General features: G+C 44.6%; 1 protein-coding gene across 5 annotated transcripts in view; it reads right to left on the reverse strand.

Moving 5' to 3' along the window:
• LOC128697054 (major facilitator superfamily domain-containing protein 8) overlaps nt 1-20,132 on the reverse strand; it is a 67,460-nt gene that overhangs the window by 25,260 nt on the left and 22,068 nt on the right. For 4 of the 5 annotated variants that reach the window (XM_070095310.1, XM_070095311.1, XM_070095312.1 and 1 more), the window contains exons 2-5: nt 11,161-14,804; nt 9,565-9,727; nt 5,037-5,152; nt 4,727-4,866 (exon numbers count right to left, since the gene is read on the reverse strand). In XM_070095310.1, the coding sequence (XP_069951411.1) occupies nt 4,727-4,866; nt 5,037-5,152; nt 9,565-9,727; nt 11,161-11,282 (541 nt within the window). In that variant the 5' untranslated portion in view covers nt 11,283-14,804. The remainder of the gene's footprint in view (nt 1-4,726; nt 4,867-5,036; nt 5,153-9,564; nt 9,728-11,160; nt 14,805-20,132) is intronic. The other variant, XM_070095313.1, reaches the window with a different exon arrangement.

Consider the following 20,132-nt stretch of genomic DNA (forward strand, 5'->3'; position numbering starts at 1 on the left):
TGATTTAACCTGCCATAGATACTTGTGACATCCAAGAGTCTGCTTATCTTGTTGGATGCTCCATAGACATGTGGCTCCTCCTTCATGATGGAATGATGATAGATGGACTGATTTGTGTCAATCTCCCTAAGTCTTAAGTCAATAAAGTTCAAATGAATTTCTTTTCGTATTATTGTTCTCAAACTGCTAACTGACAACCCAAGATTGTAGTCTACTCTCTCTTTGAAAGCATACAGCTTAGCCAATTTATCAGTTCTATCATGCATCTGAAGACCAATGTGAGATGGAATCCACAGTATGTGCACTCTGACTCCACTGTCCACAATCTTACCACACCTATGTCTGGCTTCTGACACAAGCATGCCACAATTTATACTTAATGAGTTGAGAACATTTATGGATGACCGAGAATCATTTACAATTAAAGTGTCAACCTTAGATACATGGACGCATTTGAGTGCAAGGAGTATGACAAACAGTTCTGTCTGAAGGGTAGAGGCCAAGTTATTGATGCGTGCTCCAATTTCTTTATGAGAGTCATCACTCTGTGTGACAACAGCAGCACTACCAGCTGCACCAGTGGACTGGTGAACAGAACCATCAACGTAAATAATTTGTGAAAGTGTGTTCTGTGTGACTAAGTTATGAATACAGCTTAAGGCATCATGTTTGGCTTCAAGACGAAGCTTTGGTTGTGATTTAAGTAGAGTTTTGGGGGGAATGGTAGTTTGGAATGGGGTAATATCCCATGGAGCAGGGAAGTATTTCTGTTGCCTAACTTGACATGGATCATGTAGCTGGTTCATGCGGAGGTCGGTTCCAGTTTTTTTTGATCCATCTGGAAGGATGTTCACCAGTGCTGAGGAAAGTTTGGAGGGCTTCTGTGCAGCCAGGAACAGGGTGATTGGTAGAACACGGACCACCATGGTGGACCAGGAACATGGTGGCTGGTAGAAAAGTGACCACCATGGTGGACCAGCAATTTGGTGACTGGTAGAACTGGGACCACAATGGTGTACCAGCAACATGTTGACTGGTAGAACTGGGACCACTATGGTGGTCCAGGAATATAGTGACTGGTAGAACAGGGACCTCCATGGTGAACCAGGAACATGGTGACTGGTAGAAAAGTGACCACCATGGTGGACCAGCAGCATGATGACTGGTAGAACAGGGACCACCATGGTGGACCAGCAACATGGTGACTGGTAGAACTGGGACCACCATGGTGGTCAAGGAATATAGTGACTGGTAGAATAGGGACCACCATGGTGAACCAGAAACATGGTGAGGGAATCTTAAAGTCACAGTAATGAAGAACTTCATGAGACAACATGTTAAGGAAACAACAAGAGAGTGAGAGAAGGAGATGAACCGGCGAGACTACACCTGGTTTTTACACAGAATGAATACAACTCACTAGAAATTACTTCTGTTAAACCTCAAGAATCCAGCAGTCATGCGGTGGTGAGTTTGTAGTTACTTGTGGAAATGGGAATAAATGAAGGAATGGAGGAAGTGAGGAGAAGGAAATGGGGATAGATAACTATGATAGAATGAGGAACTTTCCGAGAGAAGTGCAATGGGAACCGGAAAAGAGAAAAGTGCAATAAACAATACATAATGCATAATGATGGAGTTGATAGAGTTAAACTGCTGAAACATAAATGAATGGAATGATTGAAGCAAAACAAGAAGGAAAGGAAGAAAAAACAAGACTGAAAAAAGGAAAGAAGGAGCACTGCAGCAGGCCTACTGGCCCATGCTAGGCAGGTCCAAGTCCCCTACTGGCCCATGCTAGGTAGGTCCAAGTCACCTACTGGCCCATGCTAGGCAGGTCCAAGTTACCTACTGGCCCATGCTAGGCAGGTCCAAGTCTCCTACTGATCCATGCTAGGCAGGTCCAAGTCACCTACTGGCCCATGCTAGGCGGGTCCAAGTCACCTACTGGCCCATGCTAGGCAGGTCCTAGTCGCCTACTGGCCCATGCTAGGCAGGTCCAAGTCACTTACTGGCCCATGCTAGGCAGGTCCTAGTCACCTACTGGCCCATGCTAGGCAGGTCCTAGTCACCTACTGGCTCCTGCCAGGCAGGTCAAAGTCGTACCCACTCACATCCACTCATGTATTTATCTAACCTTATTTTGAAGTTACACAAGGTTTAAGCTTCAATGACACTACTCGGGAGTTTGTTCCACTCATCCAGAAACTCGATTACCAAACCAGTGCTTTCCTATATTCTTTCTAAATCTAATTTTTTCCAACTTGAACTTATTGCTGCGAGTCCTGTCTTGATTACATATTTTTAGTACATTATTTACATCCTCTTTATTTATTCCTGATTTCCAATTATACACCTCAGTCATATCATCCTCCTAATTCTACGACTTTCTAGAGAGTGCAGGTTCAGGATCTCGGTCTATCCTCGTAGGGAAGATTTCTGATACATGGGATCAACTTTGTCATCCTCCTCTATACGTTTTCCAGAGCATTTATGTCCATTCTGTAATACGGTGACCAGAACTGAGCAACATAGTCTGAATGAGGCCTAACCTGAGGACTCTTGTTATTTATACTTCTTGATATGAAGCCAAAAATTATATTCGCTATATTACGAACACTAATGTTCCGTTGTCTTGGTTTTAGATTACTGTTAACTAAAAAACAGGTGGGGATATAGTTTTGGAGTAGTTGGTGCTATTATTTAATAAATGTATGGAAGAGGGTAAGGTACCTAGGGATTGGCAGAGAGCATGCATAGTTCCTTTGTATAAAGGCAAAGGGGACAAAAGAGAGTGCAAAAATTATAGGGGAATAAGTCTGTTGAGTATACCTGGTAAAGTGTATGGTAGAGTTATTATTGAAAGAATTAAGAGTTACACGGAGAACAGGATAGCAGATGAACAAGGAGGCTTTAGGAAAGGTAGGGGGTGTGTAGACCAAGTGTTTACAGTGGCATTTATGGATTTGGAAAAGGCATATGACAGGGTAGATAAGGGTGCAATGTGGCAGATGTTGCCGGTGTATGGTATAGGAGGTAGGTTACTGAAAGCAGTGAAGAGTTTTTACGAGGATAGTGAGGCTCAAGTTAGAGTATGTAGGAAAGAGGGAAATTATTTCCCAGTAAAAGTAGGCCTTAGACAAGGATGTGTGATGTCACCGTGGTTGTTTAGTATATTTATAGACGGGGTTGTAAGAGAAGTGAATGCTTGGGTGCTGGCAAGAGGCGTGGAGCTAAAAGATAAAGAATCAAACACAAAGGGGAGTTGTCACAGTTGCTCTTTGCTGATGACACTGTGTTTTTGGGAGATTTTGAAAAGAAGTTGCAGAGGTTGGTGGATGAGTTTTGTAGAGTATGTAAAAGAATAAAATTAAAAGTGAGTATAGGAAAGAGTAAGGTTATGAGGATAACAAAAAGATTAGTTGACGAAAGATTGGATATCAGATTGGAGGGAGAGAGTATGGAGGAGGTGAATGTATTCAGATATTTAGGAGTGGACGTGTCAGCAGATGAGTCTATGAAGGATGAGGTGAATCATAGAACTAATGAGGGGGAAAGGGTGAGTGGTGCACTTAGGAGTCTGTGGAGACAAAGAACTTTGTCCATGGAAGCAAAGAGGGGAATGTATGAGAGTACGTATAATTGTACCAACACTCTTGTATGGGTGTGAAGCATGGGTGATGAATGTTGCAACGAGGAGAAGGCTGGAGGCAGTGGAGATGTCATGTCTGAGGGCAATGTGTGGTGTGAATATAATGCAAAGAATTCGTAGTTAGGAAATTAGAAGGTGTGGGATTACTAAAACTATTATCCAGAGGGCTGAAGAGGGGTTGTTGAGGTGGTTCGGACATGCAGAGAGAATGGAACAAAACAGAATAACTTTGAGAGTGTATAAATCTGTAGTGGAAGAAAGGCGGGGTAGGGGCAGGCCTAGGAAAGGTTGGAGGGAGAGGGTAAAGGAGGTTTCGTGTGCGAGGGGCTTGGACTTCCAGCAGGCATGCGTGAGCGTATTTGATAGGAGTGAATTGAGACAAATGATTTTTAATACTTGACGTGCTGTTGGAGTGTGAGCAAAGTAACATTTATGAAGAGATCCAGGGAAACTGGCAGGCCGGATTTGAGTCCTGGAGATGGGAAGTACAGTGCCTGCACTCTGAATGAGGGGTGTTAATGTTGCAGTTTTATAACTGTAATGTAAAGCACACTTCTGGCAAGACAGTGATGGAGTGAATGATGGTGAAAATTTTTCTTTTTGTTAATAAAAAAATAAAAAATTTAACTCTTTTTTTGCAGTGATTAGAGTCTACATGATGTAGTTTATAAGTGCCTTGTTTATTTTCCTTTCCTAAGCTTAGAACTGAAGTCCATGATACAATAAGTAATGATGAGAGGTCAAGGTGTCCCGTAGCTGGGTTGGTAGCGCATTCAGCTCACACACTGAAGTCCGTGGTTTGATCCCCAGTACGGATATAAACATTAAGACACGTGCTGTCCCTGTTCATCTAGCAGTAAGTAGGTACCTGGGTGTTAGTCGACTAGTGTAGGTCTCATCCTGGTACCAAATTAACCTAAGTTGCCCAAAATATTTTGCATAACCAGGGGCTTTCTATATAGTAGTATGTCACTGATGTCAGCTATGGGATGTATAAGTTGTATCATGCACTTGCCTGTAGCACTGAGCATTTGCTTATAGCACTAGGCACTTCCCTGTGGCACTAACACTTGCCTGTACTGACACCGAAGATGAACCTGGAGACCATCATGGCGTAGTATGGTCCCATCTCTCCCATATTCTTGAAGACAGCCAGGAGAGCGTACATGATGTTCCCTACCATGAACATCACTACTGATGTTATACTGGCAGCCCTGGTAATGAACATTATTATTATTATTATTATTATTATTATTATTATTATTATTATTATTATTATTATTATTATTATTATTATTATTATTATTATTATATAGTACCAAACTGTAGCTAGTGTTACGATGACACAGTCAGTGAAGTTTTTGGTCCTGAGGCCGAATCTCACCTGATGGAACCGGTCTTGTTGGCCCAGAGGCCCAGGGCAGGTGCTGCTAACATCTGTCCAAGAGGGTTGACTGCTACTACCCATCCCAGTGACTTCTTGGTGGTGGATGGTACCAGCTGTAAGATACAACAGCTGCTGTTACTGCTGTTACGGGAACAGTAACTGCTGTTTACACGTACAGTAGCTGCTGTTTGCAGGTACAGTAGCTGCTGTTTACAAGTACAGTAGCTGCTGTTTACACGTACAGTAGCTGCTGTTTGCAGGTACAGTAGCTGCTCTTTACAAGTACAGTAGCTGCTGTTACTACTGTGACAGGTACAGTAGCTACTGTTACTGCTGTGACAGGTACAGTAGCTGCTGTTTATACGTACAGTAGCTGCTGTTACTACTGTGACAGGTACAGTAGCTGCTGTTTACACGTACAGTAGCTGCTGTTTACAAGTACAGTAACTGCTGTTTACAAGTACAGTAACTGCTGTTTACAAGTACAGTAACTGCTGTTTACACGTACAATAGCTGCTGTTTACAGGTACAGTAGCTACTGTGATAGGTACAGTAACTGCTGTTTACAAGTACAGTAGCTGCTGTTACTGCTGTGACAGGTACATTTTTGGAGGGAAATTTTCAAGATTTTTTTTACTGTTTCAAGATTTTTAATTAAAACTTTGATTTTAAAATTGTTAAGTAGAGAAGATATATCAAGATTTTCATGGTAAGGGAGAACCAACATATTCTGTCCTTTTTTGAATCGTAAAACGTATTTTTACTAGTTTTAAGGGATTTATCAATTAAGTATTTTGGGTATTTTATATCATTAGGTATTAAACCCAAAAATGTTGATAGTTGTCTACAAGTTTCCTTGTATAAAATGTGATAAAGTTTACTATGGCCAAACTGGAAAAAGTCTTCAACTAAGATTACATTAACATAAATATAACATTAGAACTGTCCAAGAGTCTAATGCTCTGTTTATTCAAACCATCATTATCATTATTATTATTGTAATTATTAACCACCCAATTAATTTTCAAAAGACTGAGAAAGTTGTATCAAGCAGATCTATGGTTGAGAGAAATACAACTGAATCAAGATTCATAAAAAATAGTATTGATTTTAATATGAATAATAATTTAGGGTTATATAAATTAGATTCATGTTCAAATTTATTGAATCCAAGAAATTCCACCGATTGGATTCGTTTGTAAATAAGATGATGCAGCAGTCGCTGGGGCCCTTAACATCCCCCCAAACAACACATACCAACTTGGAAATTATAAGATTAGATATACTAATTGACAGTTTCACATTTAAGAATGAATTAGGTAGGTTTAAATCGTTAGAAACTAATATAAAAAATTAATAATGTATCCATACACATTAATACAGGTTAATATTAGGTTATATTAGATAATAAGAATAGAGTTAATGTTAACTAGCAATGCCATCCTTAAACTGAGACAGGACCGTGGTCTGACAGAAGTAGATTCCTTCTTCTTGGACGAGCACTGGTGGTGACAACAACACATTAGGAACTATTGAGCTCAGTGTCGCTCAAATGCCGCCTGGATCAGAGAGACCTTCTTTCAACTGTGGATATTCGTCTCTTCCCATGTCCCCTTAGTAAGATAATGCTCAGCATTTCTCGGATATTTGGAGAAATGTAGAGAATTCGACCTTTGGGTTACGATGCGGGCGGAAGCCCAACACAGACTATCCCACTGAAGTTAGTATCCCACTGTCTACATGAATACTGAATACGGAATTCCAGTTGAATTCAGAGAACCTCAAGGTGCAGGCTGAGGATACTAATACCAGGTGTAGGAGAGTAAAGCAGTTAATGAGAGGTAGCTAGTGTGGACACGCGGTTCCCCACATAGGCACACACACACATACACACAAGACCGCAGACAGAGTATAGGCCAGGTGGACAAAGACTACAGACCTCACTCAGGAAGAAAGATCTTGGGGTGGCCATAGCACGTCACCGGAGGCACACATCAATCAAATAACTGCTGCAGCATACGGGCGCCTGACAAACCTGAGAATAGCGTTCCGACACCTTAATAAGGAATCGTTCAAGACACTGTACACTGTGTATGTTAGGCCCTACTGGAGTATGCAGCACCAGTTTGGAACCCACACCTGGTCAAGCACGTCAAGAAATTAGAGAAAGTACAAAGGTTTGCAACAAGGCTAGTTCCAGAGGTCAGGGGAATGTCGTAAGAGGAAAGGCTGCAGGAAATCGGACTGACGACACTGGAGGACAGAAGGGTCAGGGGAGACATGATAACGACATACAAGATACTGCGGGGAATAGACAAGGTGGACAGAGACAGGATGTTCCAGAGAGGGGACACAGAAACAAGGGGTCACAATTGGAAGCTGAAGACTCAGACGAGTCAAAAGGACGTTAGAAAGTATTTCTTCAGTCATAGAGTCGTCAGGAAGTGGAATAGCCTAGCAAGTGAAGTAATGGAGGCAGGAACCATACATAGTTTTAAGAAGAGGTATGACAAAGCTCAGGAAGCAGAGAGGGAGAGGACCTAGTAGCGATCAGTGAAGAGGCGGGGCCAGGAGCTGAGTCTCGACCCCTGCAACCACAATTAGGTGAGTACAATTAGGTGAGTACAGTAGGTGAGGCCTAGAGCTACAGAATTGAACGTAATTTTAACCACACAAGACAGTGCACAGTGGGAACCAAGCGATCGGGTACATATGTAGTACATACGTGGAAAATGACTCGCTTACATAACACACACACACACACACACACACATCGCCGCAAGGCGATGAAGAGATGCCGAAAGGCACATGTAGACGGGGCCAGGAGCTTGGGCTCGACCCCTGCAACCTCAACTAGGTGAGTACAGGAACAATTGGTCAGGCACTTGTAAAAGCTGTAGTACACATGCACACACACACACATACACAGGATTTCACACCTTCCTGTAAACTGACCTGATAACCCTCCCTCCCTCCCTCTAACACTACACTATTCACTACCCCCCTCTCTCTCTTTCTCTCTCTCTCTCTCTTTCTCTCTCTCTCTCTCTCTTTCTCTCTCTTTATTTTTTTTTTTACACAGGGTTTGACAAGGTTAGGTTAAGGATCCCTATCTTTTTTGACAAGCTATTTACAGGTTAAGGATTCCTAACTTTATTGGCAAGCTAAGAGGTGTTACCTACATCAGCTCATTTGAAAGCATTTTTATTGTTATGAGACATACAAGTAGGGAGGAGGATGAAGTTGGAGCCATCTGTGGACCAGCATTTTCATTTGATCAACTGACTTTATCTCGTTGACATCATTATGCTGTACTAATGTGTTCCATACTCGAGTCATCCTGGGTATATATGATCTCAGATGGAGTGATGTTCTGGAGAAGGGTACAGCCAGAGTGAAGTTGCTGCTTTCTGCCCGTCTTGTGGCATAAAAGCTTGTTTCACGCTGTCCTCGAAGTGGATCCAAGTGTGGTACTTTGACAATATTGGCCTTGTACATAACAGTAAGGCCACCCACATCCCTCCTGTGTTGAAGGCTCTGCTGAAATGACAGGTCTATCCAGGATGGGTCCAGGCGAGAGATGAGACGTCTTGCTCTGTTCTCTACTCTGTCAAGCAGTCGCAGATGAGAGGGGGGGGGGCAGGCAAACCAAGAAAGTGGAGCATACTCAAGGTGTGAGCATACTTGTGCCTCGTACAGAATCTTGCAATCTTGCTAGTAAATGCTGCTTATTCTAATTCTGGTAGCTCCAGGAGAGTGACCCCCAGTTTCCAGCTAGAGACTGGTACTGTTGACACCATGCAACTCAACTAGGTGAATATTACGTGCGGCTGGCAGTGGTGCTGAAGTGTCACGTTGCCGGTCCGTCCAGTACCTGGGTCCCACCTAGTTGTGGAAGATGCTTGATGCTTCTCGGTAAATTTTTTCCACTACCTTCCTGTAGGCACTGTAGTCACTAGCTCATCTAACTTTTTCACTGCACTCACTGTATTTACTGACATATCTATACTTATCTCTTATCTCCCTGGTCTTGAGTCGCACTTATTCTTCAAACACTCCACTATGTAATGTGTGGCACCACTATTTAGGCCTCGTACACAATCGTTCCCCTTCCTTGATCCAGGCCGGCACTTAACACTTGGCACTATTATCTATGTTCTCTCTTCTGTGATCACTTATATTTCCTTTTTGCGGGGTTTAAGTGATTATATGCACTCTTATGCTTGCACACGCATATATCCCACACTCTAATCCTTATGGTAAAGTCAGAAACTACAGCCAATTACGAATTCAATCGCGAGCGACTGCTCCACTCCACTGTGTGTGTGTGTGTACTAACCTATTTGTGGTTACAGGGGTCGAGTCTTAGCTCCTGGCCCCGCCTCTTCACTGGTTGCTACTGGGTCCTCTGTCTCCCTGCTCCATGAGCTTTATCAAACCTCGTCTTAAAACTATGTATGTATATGTGTGTGTGTGTGTGTGTGTGTGTGTGTGTGTGTGTGTGTGTGTGTGTGTGTGTACTTACCTCTTCGTGTAGGTAGGGCCACATACCCAGGGTAGAGGACATACCTACAGCAATCACAAAGACTATGCAGTATGATATATAGTGTGAGCGGTGACGATCCCGTCTCTGACTCGCTGTCTCGACAAACCTGCCCACCGCTGCTTGATATGACGGGGGACCATCCCTGAAATATACCAGAGATCAGGGTGATAATGAGTGCCCTTAGGCCTAGCTATACCCAGGATTCTGCCCCACAATAGTCAACTAACACCCAGGTACCTATTTACTGCTAGGTGAACTGTGACAGCAACAGAAAGTGTTAGGAACATTGTCAAGAAACTACTGTGTCATCTACGTCAATGACTCATCTCAGCCAGAGTACAAACACAATCGTTACCCACAACTTGAGTGTCTCAGTTGTGGGTAATGATTGTGAACGAGGACTCTGACCTCTGAGTCCTGGTTTATTCAACATCTGTGATAATAACACAACCCAGCCACTAATCCATCATGCTGCCGAACAGAGCAGACAAGTCGAGCCAAAAAAAAAACACTTAATAAACCACCTGCTCAATTTCCGACAGGCCCTGACACATCAAAAAAACACCTAAATAGGATAATAATACATCAGATAATCAAATGTCCGATCACATCCCCCGTCACTGACATCCATATCCTAAATGCTGCTACTCCAGGATAAAATTATCCACAGTTTGTAAGGCTTTCGCGGTGTCCAGTCAGCAGACAGCCTCAAATAGTCAGTAGACAGCTTCAAACAGTCAGTAGACAGCCTCAAACGGTCAGTAGACAGCCTCAAACTCTCAGTATACAGCCTCAAACAGTCAATAGACAGCTTCATATAATCAGTAGACAGTCTCAAACAGTCAGTAGACAGTCTCAAACAGAGAGTAGACAGCCTCAAACAGATAGTAGACAGCCTCAAACAGACAGTAGACAGCTTCAAACAGTCAGAAGACAGCTTCAAATAGTCAGTAGACAGCCTCAAACAGTCAGTAGACAGCCTCAAACAGATAGTAGACAGCCTCAAACAGACAGTAGACAGCTTCAAATAGTCAGTAGACAGCCTCAAACAGTCAGTAGACAGCCTCAAACAGTCAGTAGACAGCCACAAACAAATTATGAACAGATGATTCAACACCAGTTTGAGACATTCAAGGAGTACCTAGTTGACGCAGGACTTATCAGAGACCTATTTCGGCACATAGCACCTAGAGAATCCAGTACCTGCTTCCTAGACAATCCAGAACCTGATTCCTAGAGGATCCAGTACTTACTTCCTAGAGGATCCAGTACCTGCTTCCCAGATAATATAGTACCTGCTTCCTAAAGGATCCAGTACCTGGTTCGTAGAGGATTAAGTACCTTGTTCCTAGAGGATCCTGTACCTGGTTCCTAGAGGATCCTGTATCTGATTTCTTGAAGGTATAGTTCCTTCTTCCTAGAGGATCCAGTACCTGCTTCCTAGAGTATCTGGTACCTGCTTCCTAGAGAATCCCGTACCTACTTCCTAGAGTGTCTAGCACCTGCTACCTAGACAATCTGGTATTTACCTTCAACAGAACTTAATTTCTACCAAGGACATAATGCAGTACCTACCTTCCACTGATGGTAGAGATGGTTGAGTGTCCTAACGACCTTTCCTTCAAGTCCTTAAGGGGTACATCATCCATAGTGTGGTCCACCAAGTAGGACTTCCGTCTTCCGAAGATGCTACTCATCCTGTGTCCCAAGTGTTGCTAGGTACCTGTGTCCTAGGTATTTCTAGGTACCTGTGTCCTAGGTGTTGCTAGGTACCTGTGTCCCAGGTGTTGCTAGGTATCTGTGTTCCAGGTGTTGCTAGGTACCTGTGCCCCAGGTGTTGCTAGATACCTGAGTTCTAGGTGTTTCTAGGTACCTGAGTTCTCAGAGTTGATAGGTACCTGAGTCCTAGGTGTTGATAGGTACCAGTGTCCTAGGTGTTGCAAGGTACCTGTGCCCAAGGTGTTGCTAGGTACCTGAGTTCTAGGAGTTACAAGGTACCTGAGTCCTAGGTGTTGATAGGTGCCTGAGTCCTAGGTGTTGTTAGGTACCTGAGTCCTAGGTGTTGCTAGGTACCTGAGTCCAAGGTGTTTCAAGGTACTTGAGTTCTAGGATTTGCTAGGTACCTGTGTTCTAGGTGTTGCTGAGTACCTATGTCCTAGCTTTTGCTAGGTAAATGAGTTCTAGGTGTTGCTAGGCACCTGAGTCATAGGTGCTGCTAGGTATCCGAGTCTTAGGTGATGCTAAGTACCTATGCCTTAGTTGTTGCTAGGTAAATGAGTCCTAGTTGTTGCTAGGTACCTGTGTTCTAGGTGTTGTTGGATACATGAGTCTTAGCTGTTGCTAGGTACCTGAGTCTTAGGTGTTGCTAGGTAATTGAGTTGGACGGGTTGCTATGTACCTGTGTTCTAGGTGTTGCTAGGTACCTGTGTCCAAGGTGTTGCTAGGTACCTGAGTTCGAGGAGTTGCTATGTACCTGTGTTCAAGGTGTTTCTAGGTACCTGAGTTCTAGGTGTTTCTAGGTACCTGAGTCTTAGGTGACGCTAGGTACATAAGTCTTAGCTGTTGATAGGTACCTGTGACATAGTTGTTGCTAGGTACCTGAGTCCTAGGTGTTGCGAGGTACCTGCGTCCTAGGTGCTGCTAGGCACCTGAGTCTTAGGTGTTGCTAGGCACCTGAGTCCTAGGTATTGCTAGGTACCTGAGTCCTAGGTGTTGCGAGGTACCTGTGTCCTAGGTGCTGCTAGGCACCTGAGTCCTAGGTGCTGCTAGGCACCTGAGTCCTAATTGTTGCTAGGTACCTGAGTCCTAGGTGTTGCGAGGTACCTGCGTCCTAGGTGCTGCTACGCACCTGAGTCCTAGGTGTTGCTAGGCACCTGAGCCCTAGGTGTTGCTAGGCACCTGAGTCCTAGGTGTTGCTAGGCACCTGAGTCCTAGGTGTTTCTAGGTAACTGTGTCCTAGGTGTTGCTAGGTACCTGAGTTCGAGAAGTTGCTATGTACCTGTGTTCTAGGTGTTTCTAGGTACCTGAGTCCTAGGTGTTTCTAGGTACCTGAGCCTTAGGTGATGCTAGGTACATGAGTCTTAGCTGTTGCTAGGTACCTGTGACATAGTTGTTGCTAGGTACCTAAGTCTTAGGTGTTGCGAGGTACCTACGTACTAGGTGCTGCTAGGCACCTGAGTCCTAGGTGTTGCTAGGTATTTGAGTCCTAGGTGTTGCTAGGCACCTGAGTCCTAGGTGTTGCTAGGCACCTGAGTCCTAGGTGTTGCTAGGCACCTGAGTCCTAGGTGTTGCTAGGCACCTGAGTCCTAGGTGTTGCTAGGTACCTGTGTTCTAGGTGTTGCGAGGCACCTGCGTCCTAGGTGCTGCTAGGCACCTGAGTCCTAGGTGTTGCTAGGCACTTGAGTCCTAGTTGTTGCTAGGTACCTGAGTCCTAGGTGTTGCGAGGTACCTGCGTCCTAGGTGCTGCTAGGCATCTGAGTCCTAGTTGTTGCTAGGAACCGGAGTCCTAGGTGTTGCTAGGCACCTGAGTCCTAGGTGTTGCTAGGCACCTGAGTCCTAGGTGTTGCTAGGTACCTGTGTTCTAGGTGTTGCGAGGCACCTGCGTCCTAGGTGCTGCTAGGCACCTGAGTCCTAGGTGTTGCTAGGCACCTGAGTCCTAGTTGTTGCTAGGTACCTGAGTCCTAGGTGTTGCGAGGTACCTGCGTCCTAGGTGCTGCTAGGCATCTGAGTCCTAGTTGTTGCTAGGAACCGGAATCCTAGGTGTTGCTAGGCACCTGAGTGCTAGGTGTTGCTAGGCACCTGAGTCCCAGGTGTTGCTAAGCACCTGCGTCCTAGGTGTTGCTAGGCACCTGCGTCCTAGGTGCTGCTAGGCACCTGAGTCCTAGGTGTTGCTACGCACCTGAGTCCTAGGTGTTGCTAGGCACCTGCGTCCTAGGTACTGCTAGGCACCTGAGTCCTAGGTGTTGCTAGGCACCTGCGTCCTAGGTATTTCTAGGCACCTGAGTCCTAGGTGTTGCTAGGCACCTGCTTCCTAGGTACTGCTAGGCACCTGAGTCCCAGGTGTTCCTAAGCACCTGCGTCCTAGGTGTTGCTAGGCACCTGCGTCCTAGGTGTTGCTAGGCACCTGCGTCCTAGGTGCTGCTAGGCACCTGAGTCCTAGGTGTTGCTAGGCACCTGCGTCCTAGGCATTGCTAGGCACCTGAGTCCTAGGTGTTGCTAGGCACCTGCGTCCTAGGTACTGCTAGGCACCTGAGTCCTAGGTGTTGCTAGGCACCTGCGTCCTAGGTACTGCTTGGCACCTGAGTCCTAGGTGTTGCTAGGCACCTGAGTCCTAGGTACTGCTAGGCACCTGAGTCCTAGGTGTTGCTAGGCACCTGCGTCCTAGGTACTGCTAGGCACCTGAGTCCTAGGTGTTGCTAGGCACCTGAGTCCTAGGTGTTGCTAGGCACCTGCGTCCTAGGTACTGCTAGGCACCTGAGTCCTAGGTGTTGCTAGGTACCTGAGTCCTAGGTGTTGCTAGGCACCTGAGTTCTAGGTGTTGCTAGGTACCGGAGTCCTAGGTGTTGCTAGGCACCTGAGTCCTAGGTGTTGATAGGAACCGGAGTCCTAGGTGTTGCTAGGCACCTGAGTCCTAGGTGTTGCTAGGCACCTGAGTCCTAGGTGTTGCTAGGTACCGGAGTCCTAGGTGTTGCTAGGCACCTGAGTCCTAGGTGTTGCTAGGCACCTGAGTCCTAGGTGTTGCTAGGTACCGGAGTCCTAGGTGTTGCTAGGCACCTGAGTCCTAGGTGTTGATAGGAACCGGAGTCCTAGGTGTTGCTAGGCACCTGAGTCCTAGGTGTTGCTAGGCACCTGAGTTCTAGGTGTTGCTAGGTACCGGAGTCCTAGGTGTTGCTAGGCACCTGAGTCCTAGGTGTTGATAGGAACCGGAGTCCTAGGTGTTGCTAGGCACCTGAGTCCTAGGTGTTGCTAGGCACCTGAGTCCTAGGTGTTGCTAGGTACCGGAGTCCTAGGTGTTGCTAGGCACCTGAGTCCTAGGTGTTGATAGGAACCGGAGTCCTAGGTGTTGCTAGGCACCTGAGTCCTAGGTGTTGCTAGGCACCTGAGTCCTAGGAATTGTGGAGTACATGTTCTCTCAGTGTTCTCTCAGTGATGTTCAATGTTCTCTCAGTGTTCAGCAGAACATTTGTAGATGTTACTCATGTTGTTCTTTATAAAAGCACCTGCAAGAAATATATATATATATATATATATATATATATATATATATATATATATATATATATATATATATATATATATATATATATATATATATATATATATATATATATATATATATACATAGGTAAAATTGGTCAATTATCAAGAACTTTAAAATTAAATTTTCTAAAAATTTCTCTTATACGTTTAAAGATATATTTTTTAATTTATGTTAATGTAAAAATTAAAAATTTTGTACCAAAAGAACCTTAGAAAACTTACCTGACTTTATTATAACAAGCGCAATTTAATTTAGACTAATCCAACTAAATATATTTTAGATAAGTTTATAATAATTTAATAATAAACAAACACAATGAAAAAAAAATTTGTTAGGTTCAGAATGATTTTTGCGGAATTATTATATACAGAAATTTTCGCTTCTCTTATTCGGCAAGAAGAACGTTGCTATTTAAGACAAAAATGGCAAGTTTTACCTATTTGGCACGACATATATATTATGCAAGAATCGCGAACAACCATTACAAGATGAACAACAACCACGATGGCAGTTGAATAATAGCTCTTGGTCTTTCGTGTTGCAATCAACACATCATCAGGAGCTTCCAAAGTTGCTGAGTGTGTGTGTGTGTGTGTGTGTGTGTGTGTGTGTGTGTGTGTGTGTGTGTGTGTGTGTGTGTGTGTGTGTGTGTGTGTGTGTGTGTGTGTGTGTGTGTGTGTGTGTGTGTGTGTGTGTGTGTGTGTGTGTGTGTGTGTGTGTGTGTGTGTGTGTGTGTGTGTGTGTGTGTGTGTGTGTGTGTGTGTGTGTGTGTGTGTGTGTGTGTGTGTGTGTGTGTGTGTGTGAGTGTACTCACCTATTTGTGGTTGCAGGGGTCGAGTCACAGCTCCTGGCCCCTCCTCTTCGCTGATTGCTATTAGGTCCTCTCTCTCCCTGCCCCATGAGCTCCATCATACCTCGCCTTAAAACTATGTATGGTTCCCGCCTCCACTACGTCACTTTCTAGGCTATTCCACGGCCTGACCACTCTATGACTGAAGAAATACTTCCTAACATCCCTCTGATTCATCTGAGTCTTCAACTTCCAATTGTGACCTCTTGTGTCTGCGTCCCATCTCTGGAACATCCCGTCTTTGTCCACCTTGTCTATTCCGCACAGTATTTTATATGTCGTTATCATGTCTCCCCTGACCCTTCTGTCCTCCAGTGTCGTCAGGCCGATTTCCCTCAACCTTTCTTCGTAGGACAATCCCCGTAGCTCTGGGACTAGTCTTGTTGCAAACCTTTGCACTTTCTCTAATTTCTTGACGTGCTTGACTAGGTGTGGATTCCAAACTGGTGCTGCATACTCCAGTATGGGCCTGACGTAAATGGTATACAGGGTCTTGAACGAATCCTTACTGAGGTATCGGAACGCTATCCGTAGGTTTGCCAGGCGCCCGTATGCTGCAGCAGTTATTTGATTGATGTGCGCCTCAGGAGATATGCTCGGTGTTATACTCACCCCCAGATCTTTTTCCTTGAGTGAGGTTCGCAGTCTTTGGCCATCTAAACTATATTGTGTCTGCGGTCTTCTTTGCCCTTCCCCAATCTTCATGACTTTGCATTTGGCAGGGTTAAATTCAAGGAGCCAGTTGCTGGACCAGGCTTGTAGCCTGTCCAGGTCTCTTTGTAGTCCTGCCTGATCCTCGTCCGATTTGATTCTTCTCATTAACTTCACATCATCTGCAAACAAGGACACTTCTGAGTCTACCCCTTCCGTTATGTCATTCACATATACCAAGAACAGCACAGGTCCTAGGACTGACCCCTGTGGAACCCCGCTTGTCACAGGCGCCCACTCTGACACCTCGTCGCGTACCATGACTCGTTGTTTCCTCCCTGTCAGGTATTCTCTGATCCATTGCAGTGCCTTTCCTGTTATGTGTGCCTGATCCTCTAGCTTTTGCAGTAACCTCTTGTGAGGAACTGTGTCGAAGGCCTTCTTGCAGTCCAAAAATATGCAGTCGATCCACCCCTCTCTCTCTTGTCTTACTTCTGTCACCTTGTCATAAAACTCTAGTAGGTTTGTGACACAGGATTTTCCTTCCCTGAAACCGTGCTGGTTGTCAATTATACACTTGTTTCTTTCCAGGTGCTCCACCACTCTCCTCCTGATGATCGTCTCCATGACCTTGCATACTATACACGTTAGTGATACAGGTCTGTAGTTTAGTGCCTCATGTCTGTCTCCCTTTTTAAAAATTGGGACTACATTTGCCATTTTCCATACCTCAGGGAGTTGCCCAGTTTCAAATGATGTGTTGAAGATCTTTGTTAATGGCTCACACAATATCTCTGCTCCCTCTTTAGGGACCCATGGAGAGATGTTGTCTGGTCCCACCGCCTTTGAAGTGTCAAGTTCGCATAGCAGCTTCTTCACCTCCTCCTTGGTTATATGTACCTCATCCAGCACTTGCTGGTGTGCCCCCCTGTTCTGATTTCTTGGAGTCCTACTGGTTTCCACTGTAAATACCTCTTTAAATCTTGTGTTGAGCTCCTGACATACCTGGATGGAAATAAATGGTATAAAATACCGACACGATGGAAATATAAACACATATGCAGTATAATGTGATCCTTTATTGACTACGTTTCGCCCACACAGTGGGCTTTTTCAAGTCACAAACAGATCTACCTGGTGTGGAAGGGACGCGAGTATTTATAGTCAGGTTCAGAATGCTGAGGTCAGGTGGAGAATGCTGCATCTGATGATGTACCGAGTGGGGTTATAGAGTCTAAAATCTTGGGTAGCTTGTAAATGAGATTGGATAAGTTTGTGAGCAGACCTTCTACAGTGTTCTTATGTGGGATAGCGATGAAGAAGTTTCTTGGCAAGTGGTTCAGCTATGTTATAAAAGCCACTATTCTGGTTGAAGTTGTCGGATATAGAAATAAGTGATGATTCCAGGATTCTTCGGTATTGAGTGTTGTCTTCTGTGGCGATGAGTCTTGAGTTTCTGTAGTTTATCAAGTGGTTGTGTGAATTACGGTGTTGTACACAGGCATTCCTTGTGTCGTCAGACCTGCTTGCGTATTGGTGTTCTGAAATACGTGGTTTAGAAAGACACGTAAGCAAACACTATAACATATTTATTAGAAAACGTTTCGGTCCTGGGACCTTGATCACTTCTAACATGTTAGAAGTGATCAAGGTCCCAGGACCGAAACGTTTTCTAATAAATATGTTATAGTGTTTGCTTACGTGTCTTTCTAAACCAACTTGTCGGTATTTATTACCAAGGTTTATACCATCTGAAATACGTGTTTGGAGGTCCCTTGATGTTTCGCCCACGTATAACTTGTTGCAGTCATTACAAGGGATTATGTATACCCCTGCACAGGGTGGAAGCTTGTCCTGTCTATCACTGGTAATGTCCTTGATGGTCGTGGTTGTGGAGGTAGATACTTGAAATGAGGTATTGGAAAAGATGTTGGAAACGTTTTTGGCAATGGAGTTGGTGGGGAGGACTATGTATCTCTTCTCGGCAGTGTCTTCTCTGGGTGTGTTGAAGATGTTTAATGCCCGTCGTCTGCAGTCTCTGATGAATAGTATTTGGAAAAGTTTAGGAAGACCTGAAATTAGTCAAAATCTTTCATCTCGTCCACTGTCAACCACAGAAACTGAAGCCCTCAGCTTAGACCTCAAATTCGCAACAGGAATTACGAAACCAAAACAAGACCTCAATTTCATCGCCAAAAACTACAGACACAATGACTCCGACTTCCAAAAAGGCTATCTTCAGGGCATCATCTCAGCAGCTATCTCAACACGCAGCTCCCCAGTCATACCTCGACGTTACATCAATGCACTCAAAGGTTTAGCAGAAGACACGACTATCAGGGTCACCACCGCTGATAAAGGAGGTGGTGTTGTTATCATGAACACTGACGATTACAGGAACAAAATGCTCAATCTACTTAATGACCCAGATACCTACAAACCTCTCACAACTAACCAAGTGGACAACCTTACTAAAACTTTTCTTCAAAGGACTCGCCGCATTCTGAGGGGCTCAGAACAAGGGAAGAAACTTCTGCACACCATGCCCAGCAACCCCAGACCTGCCAGAATGTACGGCCTGCCAAAAACTCATAAGCCTGGTATCCCACTGAGGCCCATATCCTCGGGAATAGGCAGTGCTCCCCACCAGCTCTCAGGAATTCTCGCAAAACACCTCTCTAAACTCTTGGGCACTATCAGTCCAGCACATCTCAAACACTCGGGTGATCTTCTCAATCGCATTCGCAACATCAACATCAGGAACAAGAAACTTTCCAGCCTTGACGTAACTTCCCTATTCACCAAAGTACCTACTACACAAGCCATCGATCTCTTGTGCAGGAAAATTGACGATTCACTTGATCTTCCCATTCCAGCCAGCGATTTCATCGACCTTGTTGAACAATGTGTTGGCTTTACGTGTTTCTCTTTCGAAAATCACCTCTTTCAGCAGACTTTTGGACTACCCATGGGTTCGCCACTCAGTGCGGTCCTGGCGAACCTATACATGGAACATCTAGAAGCCGAACGTTTCTCCACCATTATTCCTTCGTCTGTCACCTGGCTCCGTTATGTTGACGACATTCTCCTCATAACTCCTAAACGCTTCAACGTTCAAGCTCTCCAAGACAAGCTCAACCAGGTCGAGCCTTCAATCCAGTTCACACTTGAAGAAGAAGTCGACAACACTCTTCCTTTCCTTGATGTTCTGCTTGCAAAGCTGACCACGAACTTCGTTTTAAAGTCTATCGAAAACCCACCAACCAAAACGACCTTCTCCACTTTTACTCTCACCACGACACCAAAACCAAACGTGGTGTAATTATAGGCTTCTTCCTGCATGCACTCAGAATCTGCAGCAATGAGTTCCTTGAGGAAGAATGCACGATAATTGAACAAGCATTTTCTAAACTCCACTATCCTCGTCACTTCATCAGAGACTGCAGACGACGGGCATTAAACATCTTCAACACACCCAGAGAAGACACTGCCGAGAAGAGATGCATAGTCCTCCACACCAACTCCATTGCCAAACACGTTTCCAACATCTTTTCCAATACCTCATTTCAAGTATCTACCTCCACAACCACGACCATCAAGGACATTACCAGTGATAGACAGGACAAGCTTCCACCCTGTGCAGGGGTATACATAATCCCTTGTAATGACTGCAACAAGTTATACATGGGCGAAACATCAAGGGACCTCCAAACACGTATTTCAGAACACCAATACGCAAGCAGGTCTGACGACACAAGGAATGCCTGTGTACAACACCGTAATTCA

Source organism: Cherax quadricarinatus, chromosome 49 (genome assembly GCF_038502225.1).
Source record: "Cherax quadricarinatus isolate ZL_2023a chromosome 49, ASM3850222v1, whole genome shotgun sequence".
Classification (NCBI taxonomy): Eukaryota; Metazoa; Arthropoda; class Malacostraca; order Decapoda; family Parastacidae; genus Cherax; species Cherax quadricarinatus.